The 12145-nt window shown below is 49.1% G+C and overlaps 1 protein-coding gene across 1 annotated transcript in view; it reads left to right on the top strand.

The window, feature by feature from the left end:
* Positions 1 to 9221: 9221 nt before the first annotated feature.
* LOC144180324 (sperm-specific sodium:proton exchanger-like) overlaps positions 9222 to 12145 on the top strand; it is a 57550-nt gene continuing 54626 nt past the window's right edge. The window contains exons 1-3 of the mRNA XM_077708696.1: positions 9222 to 9439; positions 9848 to 9988; positions 10185 to 10439. Coding sequence (XP_077564822.1) covers positions 9889 to 9988; positions 10185 to 10439 — 355 coding nt within the window. The 5' untranslated portion in view covers positions 9222 to 9439; positions 9848 to 9888. The remainder of the gene's footprint in view (positions 9440 to 9847; positions 9989 to 10184; positions 10440 to 12145) is intronic.

Consider the following 12145-nt stretch of genomic DNA (forward strand, 5'->3'; position numbering starts at 1 on the left):
CGTTGCTGGAGCCGAGCGAGTCCATGTGCGCCGGGAACCATCGAAGGGACGTGGCGGACACTGATGGGGTCGTGGTGTTGCTTCGCACTTTCACTGCACTTTCACACACACTGTTTCGCGCATAACTGAGTATCGCGGAGCGCGAATCACTTAGCACTGTGGTGCACTGAGGGTCCGTCAGGGCCAGGGCAATGGCCGTCTCCTCGGCATGACGCGCGACCGGGACGCGGAGACTGCAGGCGCTGTAGATGTCACCGGTGGTAGCCCTGACTGCCACCGCTGCGTACGTGCCGGGTCGGTCGGGGTACTCGGCGACGTCAACGTAAAGGGCACCGGTGTCGCGGGCGTAGAGCTCCGTGAGGGCCTTGGCTCGGGCGACTCGTCGGTCGCGGTTGTACTCGGGATGCATGTTCTTTGGTATGGGATTAACCCGCAGTCTGCGCGTGACGGCGTCTGGCAGCGGGCGTGTACTAGAGGTTGAGACTTCTCTGGATGCGTAGCCTAGCCGGTCGAGTATGGAGCGACCGGTGCGCGTGGTTGAGAGCCGCTCGAGCTGGGCCGTGCGGTGGGCCTCGGCGATCTCGTCGAGGGTGTTGTGGATGCCCAGCTCGAGGAGTCGCGCCGTGCTTGTGCTGTCGAAGAGCCCGAGGGCCGCCTTGTACGTCTTCCGTATCGCGGCGTCGATTTTGGCTCGTTCTGGCGTTTTCCACGGATCACATTCCTACAATTATAGTAATCTTTAGAAGAAGCTCTATCACAACTCTAAAGACACGTGTCAAGATATATCCCTAGCAAAAATTCTGATACAAATTCTAATACACGTATATGCTTATTGCCACTAATAGACCTATCAGTCTGTATTAGTCTATTAGGTCTATCAGTTTGTATTAGCCTATTAGTTCTATCAGTCTGTATTAGTCTATTAGGTCTATCAGTCTGTATTAGTCTATTAGGTCTATCAGTGTGTATTAGTCTGGTAGGTCTACCAGATTGTGTTTGTCTGATAGATCTACCAGAGTGTACTAGTTCTATCAGAACCAGTGGCAAGTTCGAACAATGAAACATGGAAACACATTTTATTATTAGGGTGCACAGGCAAATTCCTCTGGCTGACAGAAATCTGGCTGAATAATTTATTGATACATAAGTTCGTAACCTGATAAGAACGAACGAATAAATTGCAATGCGAATCCACAAAATAGATGCACCATGCATTCAGAAAAAAAGCTCGTCAAACCTGTACGGTCCAGCCATATGTACACATCGAGCGCATTAATGGCCTATTGAACACCATTCCCATTTCGATGCAACTTCAAAACGGCATTCACCCTTCCACAACACGCGATTAGAATGGAGTCTCTTCTTCGTGAGGCATTCCCTTGAGAATGAACAAAGGAGTCCGAAGCGGCGAGGTGACGGGTCAAAGATGGGTCGGGCGGCGGCCCGCATCATATTTGTCAATGTTAGGCGGGCGCTAGACACATTGCCAACACTTCTGGATGACGTGATACACACGCTTTCTTCGATGTCAGGCGTTCGTTACACAGCATAGCAGACAGAGCAAAGATGTCCGGAGCCGCGAGGTGACGGGTCCATGATGGATCGCGCTGTGGCCTGGTTCATACTTGCCAAAGTTAGACACATCTCCAACACTTCTCGATGACATGACGCGATGCACACGCGTCTGATGTGAAATAACGCTAGAAGCCGCTTCCTTCAAACCGTCTTCTTCCCGAACGTAAACACACGCCAGCCGCACGTTGATGTTGTTAGAGTGAACTAGAATACTTGGTTCTAGTTCACTCTAATCATGGAGGAATGACTCTAATGTTGTCGCCATATTGGCTACCCAACGAATGGCATGGCTTGGCTTGACTTCGTTGGAGTTTTTCGGCTTGCTGCTCTCCTTGCTGCTCTCCTTGCAGCCTCGCAGGCATGGCTCGCAGGTAAGGTCAGGTACAGTGGCTAGAAGCTATTCTAGCCACTGTAGGTCATGTAAGGTCAGAGTTACTCAATCTCTGGGTAAGGTGGCTTATCGCTGGTGCAGCACTCCCAGCTCCCATCAGCTCTCTTCATGTAGCGTATTTTTTAGGAGCGAAAATGAAAAAAAAAAATGCTGACCTATTTTGCATAATAATTAGGTTGGAGATTTACGGAGATTTATTAGTGAACAAAACGCTTAATAATGTTATACCAAATAAAATTATTGCTCAAGGGCGATCATTTTAACCTTTTGTCTTGTGATTTTCGGGAAAAAATAAAAATTCAGGAAATCGCACTTTGCGGCTTCATTTGTATTAGTTTTTATTTAAACCAATACGTCTCTATTAGTTCGTATTAGACTCAGGTCTATCAGATCTATTTGTATTTGTAAACTAATACAAACTAATAGGTGTATTTGTATTAGACTAATACAACTTGTATATGAAACTTATAAAACTGATACAAGTTTGTATAAGACTAATACATGTCTTATACACCTAATACAAAAATGTATAAGACTAATACAAGTTTCTATCAGAATTTTTGCTAGGGATACAATCTCTTGTTTATGAAGGAACACCGATATGTCACTTACGCATCCTTCTCCCTTCTTTCTTATATGATAAGCCTCTAAAACTTCCCGTGCCTTCATGTCGCTGGACCTGCGCAGAACCTTAACTTCTTTTAACAGTGGTTCACACTCGTCACTCACGCAGGCCAGGCAGTGAGCGGGCAAGTGGGCATTAGTTTTGTTTTTGACGGAGAGGTCATGCTCACGCATACGGTCATTGATACAGCGTCCGCTCTGCCCTACGTAGACTTTTCCACACTTCAGTGGTATTTGATATACCACACCCACTTTTCAGTTCACGTAGGAGTTGGCGTGCTTCTTGCCGCACCCTTCAGGCTTCTTCTTTTCTTTTGCGATGCGTGAGCACATGCCTGCAAGTTTCACGGGGGCCGGAAATACCACCTTAATCCCGTACTTGTTGGTGACCTTTTTAAGGTACGGAATATAAAAAATAGCGAAAATGGGGAACTGTGTAGCGCCTTGCATTTCCACAAAAATGCAGATTTGGCGCAAGTTCAACCTGTAATCGTTATAATAGCGTAAATGGAAGTAATTGGTTGAACAGAATTTTCAAAAACCAAAAAACAAAGAAAAAAAGTGGTGAAAATATATAGCGAGGCGTATAACGCTCTGCATTTTCACAAAAACACAGATTTGGCTGAAGCTACGCCTGTAATTGTTATAACAGCGAAAATGGAAACAAATGGTCGAACAAACTTGCATTAGTAGACAATTATCTGAATTTCTGCAGATTTTTTAGGGGGACACAAAGCTCATCTTCATGAGAGGTTTGTGCGAAACGAAAAAAAAATTGCTCCTGACGTCTCACGCAGTACAAAAGGCTGCACGAAAGACAATACTTTGTATTGTCCTTGAGCACGCGTAAGAACGTACCGTACCTCCGTGTCTGCACTTTCCGTCGTTTCTTCTTTATGGGCATTTTTAGCGTTCCGTTATAGAACCGTTCTGGGAGGTACTTAAACGAAATAACTGTAGATGCGGGATTCTTATGGAGGAGGAGGAGGATAAACATCTTTATTGTGTAGTAAATTTGTGTGACATCTTCAGGATGTGTAGTCCTCAGTCCAGGACCCCGTATGCTTTGCCAGCCGCTACAGCCCGCTCCACCAGTCGAAGCTGGTCGGACAGGCATGAGCTGGACAGGGCGCGCCTCCAGAGCTCGGGAGAGTTGTACGGATTCGGTTTGGGGAGAGGGTGGGAGGGGCATGTAGATGCGGGATTATTATGATGCGGGATGTTTACGGTCTACTTTATTTTTGCTATGGTTATAGCTGGATTTGAGGACTTGGAGCTTGCAGAAATAAGATTTGAGGTATTCCGGCCGGACTTGCGTGACCAGTAAATGGGGCAGACCTGTGTGCTCACAGGGACAAAAAAGCTGAGGCGGCTAAGAATAGTCTGTTCAGCACACCTGAGTTTCCGCTCTTTAACCCAACAGAATTGAGGGCTCCCTGTGATACAATTACGGTGGCACAGGTAGCTTAGTTTCCCCGTGACGTTACATCACCCGTGTTGTTGTTGTAAACCTCTAACACGCCAAAGGAAAGCACTAGGAGTAGGCCTCCGAGGGGTATACTGGGTCCGTAGGGAGGGGAGGAGATGTCGACCGGAGTTCCTCACTACTGCGCACCGTGAAGCGCGTCTTGAGTTCCTCTGAAGAGCTCATCCGCTTCGGTAGACCAGCACTATGCCACTCTTGTTAAGCCGCTCTTAGTACGGAATTGTGGACTTTGAATGATAGTGTGTTCCTCCAGCGTACGTACGAAGGTCGACGAGACTGGGGGTGAAAAATACTACTACGTGCTGTGGTGGTAAATATGACAATGATGATGATTATGATGAACCACATGGCTAATCAGCAGTAATGACATGCGTTGTTTCGTAGGTAATGGCGACAATTTTTCGCTCCAGGCGCTGTGGTTTTCGTTCATCGTTATCATACAGTCGGCGGTCTAGAGCGATAAATAAAGGGGCAAGGGGACGAAAACATTTTTTTATTTAGGCCTAAAATTGGTGGTCGTTCCCCCTATTCAGGGAGTCCGCTGGAGAGAGAAAAAAGAGTGAGGGAGAGATGGAGAGAGAGAGATGGGGAAGAGGGAGAGGGAGGGAGATGGAGAGGGATAAAGAGAGAAAGAAAGAGAGGAGCGTTTATTGAGAGCAGTTATGATGTTCTTGTAGGAGTGGTTCCCTCTTCACAGGAATCCATGAGCAATCGTAGCATCGGCTGCTCTCCCGTTGAGCAGGAGCTGATCCGAGAGGCAGGGGAAGGACGGCAGTGTCTCCCACTGGCGGTATTCCGTTTCAAGATATAGGTACGAGCCCGGAACTTCCGCTGCGATGCAAAATGCTAATTAAGCGTGTTGATACGCGGCGCCCCACATCAACACCAGCCTAAAAGATACCGAACCACTTTAAATTACCAATAGATTGCGCAGAATTTAGCTAAGAGAACATTTTACAAAAACGAAATCACGGGTATTGGAAAAAAATATGGCCGCTCCTGAATCTCGAACCCGATCGGCATTCGCTCCGGGTTCCAATAGCCAGTGGTATACCCCCTAGGCGACAAAGTCTTCGTTTTCTTTTTCTTCTATGGTATTTAATTCGAATACAACCAATAATACACACAAGAACTGTTTAGAAATCCTTAAGCGAATTTGTAGGTCACTGAAGCAGAACAGCGGAGCTTCGTTAGCAGTTGCATAAAAGAATAGAAAAAGGAGGGACTGGGATCGCCTAGAAGTCATCAATCGAGATGCCATGCGGGCTGTTACTGGTCTACCCCGAATGACCCCGGTACCAACTCTGCAGGCCGAGGCCCAACTCAACACTATCGATGAGCTCGTACTTCAACGCCGTTCTGCCCGCACTTGTAAGCTCTCCAGCATTGGTGCAGCTGCTGCGCTAACCCGTTACATGGGGTTTGTTGTAGCAGATACAACCGCGAAAGAGTCGGACCTTCCTCCATGGTAGCGAGTACAGCTGACAGAAAATAAACCCATTGGTCGTCTCCGTCGCTCAGTCCCTCGCGAGGCCACGGTACAGGTCTCTGGTCTTCTTTGTAGACACCGACGCAGTCACCGCGTATGTAGATGCCAGCGCTAAAAATGGCATGGTACACACCGCACTGGTTTGCCCCCAGTATACCGGAGGTTGACCAAACCTGTTCATGTGCGGCCAATCCACTGCCACCCGTATATCTTACTGAACATGATGGGCTGGTCTCATTACTACCTTTTCTCAGAGCGGGGCCGTACTCCCGACTAATCATCCGGACTGACTCAACGCAAGCCATGAATGACATTCGTCGCGTGGCACAATCGACATACTTCTCAGATCCCATTCATCGCTTGGCAAGAAGCGCGATACTGCCGGTACGCGTCGAATGTGTGCCCCGTTCATCTGTGCCTGCCAATACGGAGGCAGACTCAGCTAGCCGCCCGAATACTGTCATGCGACCACTAGTACCTTTCCCCGAGGACGCTTGCGGGCACCTGGAATGACAAAAGGAAAATCTTCGGCGTGCCACACGAGCACTCATACCCCCGTGGGGTTCAAACATCCTTGGTGACTTAACTCGCCGAGTGGAGGTTGCGCTGCGGAGACTACGCATTGTTGTGACCCTTACGCCGTCCGTGACTGCCTCCTGGCCATCGCAATACCGCGGTCCATACGGATCCACCTGCCCATTCTGCGCAACTGCTATTCGGGACGTGAATGTGCAGCACCTGCTGTGGACCTGCCCGGGATTGCATCAAGTTCGCCTGCGGCACCTTCGTGCAACCGGTCTCCACCCTGGCCGCCCTCGTGACCTACAACGTTGGGTGCATGGACCGTTTCACCGGCAACTCCAGAACTTTATGCACAGAGCTAACTGTTTGTGTTTCTGTAAGTATCCATCTATGACGCCGCAGAGCAAACTTTCGAATTAAAAAAAAGTGTTCCCAGCTAAGCAGCAGATGGCGCTGGGTGCTCACAAGAAATGCCTGGCTTGTAGCCACAAGGAAACCGAATCTCGCGTCAGGAGCTGACGTTGAACACCTGGGGCGGTATTCTCGTAACTGTCCCTTTTAAAAACGTCCCTTTTGCGTCCCTTTCATCGTGACGTACTTCCGGTTAAGAAGTGGACGTTGGCAGCATGGAGGAAGGTTAACAGTAGGTTTGCCGCGCTTGCGTTACGTCACTTCCGGTTGTTTGCTTTTAGCCAATCAGGGCTCGCCAAAAGGGACACTTTTGAAAGGGACGCAAAAGAGACAAAACTCGAGAATACCACCCCTGCTGACTTTACGCACGAACGCAAGACCCCCGAGGAACAGGGCTCCATCCTGGGAGACCCCCACATCTCAAGCGCTGGATACGGGGGCCCCCGCACCGGTCTCTTCTTGGATTTTCGCACATCACGGGTGCAGTGTTGCCCCAAAGAAAACTTTTAAAGACGATAGTCTTGGGCTACTTAAACCCAGAAATTTTGGTCTGTCTGTATGTCTGTTTGTCTGTCGGTCTGGGACTCGATTCAGCCACCCGGCCAGTTAAATTGATATTGCGCAATAGTCTTATATACTCATAGCCAAACGTAAACGTCTAAGCCCGGTTTATATGTTGATACTTGTCAACTTTGTTGAACAAGATCAAGATTTTACGCAAATATAAGACAGAAAATTAGTACAAAAGGGATATTTGCAGTTTTCCTTTATTAAAAAATTCATGGATGCTTGCTTTTTCGATAGTAAATGATATTCTAGATCTACTGCAGAAAACCGCCACCTCCTGGCGGCATATGAAAAAATCACGCGCCAGCACGTGGCCTCCGCGATCGGCTACCGGCGGTGCGCCGTCAGCAGATAGCGGAGGCCACGGGCAGCATCAACGAAAGGTTCCACTAGCTAGGTTCCACGTTCTGCTTGGAACGCACGTGGAGCACGGCCATGCGGTTCTATAAACCTTGCAGTCGGCCTCCTCCATTCACGCGCGTCTCCGCCGTACTGCAGCGCCGGCATCGAGGAAACCGGCCTGTAGCAGTGAAACGCGGTAAATTCAAATCACCTTGAGCAAACCTTTAGTGTATTTACCTTGGAATAAGCGCGACGGTACAGGAACAGCATGATAGGTGAGCGGGAAAGCAAAGGGGGGCATTTCCTTGGCAAATAACTACAAAGACTATCGTCTTTTGACGATATTTGCAACAAAAGGAACAGATACGCGGCCAATTTTTTCTTATGCTGTAGGGCAATGTCTCACAAAAAAAGAAAACCGAATCTTGCCTCTTACTGCTTTCGAGGGTTGGGGGTGCGGGAAGGGGTGGTAGGCGTTTTTTTTACTACCCTCCATAGCAATATGTCTGAATGCACGTAACTGTTGGCAGTATTTGCGTTCTGCTGGATATTTGGTGGGGGATGTACGGTGTAGCCTAATTGGGTGCGAGAAGGGGTTTGTAGAAGATTGAGGGTTTTTTTGGGAGTTTGTGAGGTTCGGGTGCGGTAGCGGAAGTGTACGATGATTTAGCTTTTGATGTTGTGTTTTTTTTTTTCCCCGGTACGATGACTCTTGCTCCGGCTCTCGTCCTTTCGGTCCGCTCCTGTGGAACTTTCAGGTCAACGCAGCCTGCAGGAGTGCATTTCCTCCTGCTGATCAATATTCGGGTCTTTGATCCTACGTACGTATTTCCGCATTGTCTCGGCAGGCTCCTATCAATACAAAAGGACAATACTCTACTTACACTCGTGCTTGCAGCTTACAAGGTTGTTGCATTACCTCCACACCCCGACACATGTAGACGCGGATAGTTCAATATCCTCAATATCGTCATTTTCTCCTCGTCATTGCCAACATGGTAAAGTCTGCTTGCCGGTCGTTCTGCAGCATCACCTACCAAAAAGGCACTTTCGACGTCACGTAACGTAACGTGACGTGGCGTAACGTAACGTAACGTAACGTAACGCAACACAACGTACCCTAAGTTAAACTCAATATAACCTATCCTAAGTATCATATAACACAAGCCTAAAGTACACTAATCTCACCTCACCTAACCAGCGTTTTTTTTTAACACGGTAGTGTTTTATTCCCAGATACACGAAGAGTTTGCCGACGTCATATCCGTCACGGAAGTGAAGCCTATACAACGAAGCAAGCGGCCTGTAAAGGGCAAGCGGCCTGTAGAAGACCCTGCACACAGGGTCTTCTTGCGGGGAAGCAACCTTTAATACTAAAGAGTACGTTATACTTAGGGTTGTTCGTTTCCGGGTTTTATATTTTAACACGAAAGTGTTTTATGCAGGGATACACCAAGATTTCACTGACGTCATATCCGTCACGGAAATGAGGCCAGTACACCTTTGCCGAAGCGACCCGCCAGCAGGACGTCGCTCGCCAAGCACGCCCACAAGACAGCCGCCGACCCGCAAATAATGCTCAGCTGCAGATTTCGCTGCACATTTCACTTTCGTGTTTTACTGATTCCTATGATAGAGGAATCAACCGCTTTTTTTTCAAATTAATTTCGCTCGATACATCGTGATGGGGCTGAACGACATGCAAAAAGACCCGCGCTGCTGAATATTGCGCATGACGGATAAAAAGAAGGAACAGCTTGACAAAAGCCGTTATGGTTAACCAAGAAGTAGCACGGCCGGGCGCATCATCGCAGACAGTCGAGGACGAAGAAAAGAGTGCCTGCACACAAGCCATCCCTCGTGCCCATGACGTCACTCTCGTGCGCTTTCTGGACGTGACAGCCGCGTTGCCCCCCGCTCCGTTCTCTGTCCCAGCTTAGAATTGCGTCCCCGCCCTTACGCCGAGTCCCGAAGTCCCCGGTGGCTCCTCCCAACCCTGTAACATCGAAGCGTGTCGCCATCCACCTTCCCAGTAAGCACGCCTCAATACGGAAGCGACGATTCTAGTGGTTCGGGATCTTTCGGGGCCGGAAGAATGGACAGCACTTACTGGTTGGCTCTCCGTCTTGTGCCCTTCGTGTCGCCAGTGTTAGCTACATTGGAGCATAGTCGCGAGGTTAACAGTAAGCCTAGCCCTTCTTAGCCTGGAAGTTCAACTTTGGCGCCTACTTGTTGTAGTGTAGTCCGCCATCGGGGAACGAAGGGGGAGGGGAGCGATGTGAAACGTGGGCTAAATCCGCCACTCCTGCCAGAACGAAGGGCCCTACAGAAACAGGTCGAACCCACTCGGCAACCTTAGCCAAGTGCAATCGCAGCTGGAATTGCCGTGGATTGCAACGGTATTTTCGGGAGTGTGTATGTGCTGTCTTTTTCTTTTCAGAACCTTTTGCTGTACCGAGCCCGCCGCGCCCAAGTACAGCCATGAGCGAGACGCCGCCCGACGACGCGACGCCCGACGACGCGACGCACAACAAGGACACCATTTACTTCCTCGCGTTATTCTCGGTTCTCACGGTCGCCGGTGAGTTCGCAAAGAGTTTCGCGAAAAATTTACGGCTCATGTTCGATAGACGTGTGCTTCCTCCACATGTTTACAATTTCCCCTGCAGCACTGCGCTGTTCGGTTAATTGAAAGTGACAGCTAGAGTTGGGCTGCCTATAAACAATGTGTTGAGAACCTTGAAGTCGACCCTGTGGGTCTCTTATCTTGTTGGTAGCCCTTCTGAAGACGATCCAGCGGCACGTGCGGGTCCCGTACACGCTCGTGGTGTTCCTGATTTCGCTGGCGGGGAGTGCCGCCATGTCCCTGCTGGCGAGGAACCCGCAGTCACAGTTCTACTACAAGTACATCGGCGTGCATGCCATCGTCATCTTCATGCCGGCCTTCGTCGTGCACACCACGCAGGGCATCAACAACTACATCTTCCGCCGCTGCCACATCGAGATCATGGTCTTCTGTATGGGAACGTTCGGTATGTGGCTTTGGAGAGCATGCGCTTACTGCACGAGACGACGAAAATGCTTGCCTAAGTGTTTTCTAGCCACAGATCCACTCAGCAACGGGAATTGTACTCTGCTATGTGTCTCCTACTCACACGAAAAGCCTTAGCGCTCACTTGCTCGATGTATGCACTAAGACGTCGTGTCCAACCACCTTTTTTTCTGGTCAACCGAAAGAAGCGGTAGATATATACTGTCGGTGAAAAACTTCAACCCACCGCTAACTAAGGAACACATGTCCCGCCAGGAACTACTGCAAGACACAAAAAAATCTTTATGTAGTGATCCCTGCAGCCCAGAGCATTTCTTTGACTTCTTTTTTCGCTCCTGCGATAAGTTGTAGTTCCTCTCCGAGATTCACTGCTTCGTCCGAACAGCGTGATCATTTCTGCTTAGCGATCATAGCGGTACAACGTCTTGGACAACTAATCATATTCGTGGTATGGTCGAGCAAATGATGTGTTGTTGTGTCGCGGCGGTGAACGACCCGCTTGAACCGTATACATACGACTGTACCGACAAGCGGCCGTTTATTGCCGATGACCCACGACGACACGCCCACACACGTGATTGGCTAACTCCAATCACGTGTGTTGTTCGACAACGATATCTATTACACACTGTACAACACAGCGGCGCACCTAGTGCACATGCGCTCCGAATGAGGGCGCCACTGACCTACACCACATAAGGTCCCTGAAATTTATTAGTTCTCCCTCTCACTACGACACGCGACTGTTGGCGGCCGGGAAGCTTTGCAGCTAGTTGCTCGCGTACTCGGTGAAGGTTTAAGCATTGGCACTTTTAATCTCACTCACGTGTTTGGCCATCATCCGGGGGACACCTGGATGATACGATTAGCATATTTAGAAAATTTAAAGGGGCCCGAAAGGCATTTTGAGCACACTAAATGAACTAGCGCAACCGTTAGATTGGGTCGTCAACGTCCTCTGTGCCAAGTATTACTCTTTTACGCGCAGCGGAAAGCTCACACTTTTGTTGCAAAGTTTGTCGTTTTTTTCTCACCCTCACCTTCGTGTTTTTGGACGCCGCCATCTTCACATGTCTACATCATCGATTCCCAGATGTTCGTCATGAGCTAGACATCCTGCTATTGGGCGGCTTTTTCACGCACTTCCGGCAAAGAGATGAGTCGTCTGCTCAGCGTCGGCTCGCCGGTTGATCTGCCAGCGGAGTGCCGGAGTGCTTGGGCATTTTACGACAAACGAAACAAGTGTAAAACAAACGCCTAACCGTTTGTATTGAATGCAACACGGCCATAACACGACATGGATATTCTGTTACCTGAGTACGTTCCATAAAGAAAGCGTTGAAGCCCCGTGGCACTTCTTTCGTGCAATCGCAGAGAACGCCCTCGGCCGATCGAATGCCCGCGTTTGACACATACATTTTATTAAACTTCAAAACAATCCAGAGATGCGTTTCTAACGAACACAACGTCACAACATGCGTTGAAAGTCTGAAACACGATTGACAGAGGATGGGTTGCCTCCTGCCCGTCGTAAATTCGGTACTCACCTCGCGCGCGCTTTGCGGGGACGAACAGCAAGTCACTTAACTCTGGCGCACAAGCCGATGGCTTTTAGCCACACACACTGCACGTATACCCCATGCGAGGTTGAGTCGTACCTCGCTCGAGAAAGATAATCCAGACCAT

The sequence above is a fragment of the Haemaphysalis longicornis genome, unplaced genomic scaffold, assembly GCF_048455015.1.
Source record: "Haemaphysalis longicornis isolate Haplotype H1 unplaced genomic scaffold, Haemaphysalis longicornis Haplotype H1 scaffold_4, whole genome shotgun sequence".
Lineage (NCBI taxonomy): Eukaryota > Metazoa > Arthropoda > Arachnida > Ixodida > Ixodidae > Haemaphysalis > Haemaphysalis longicornis.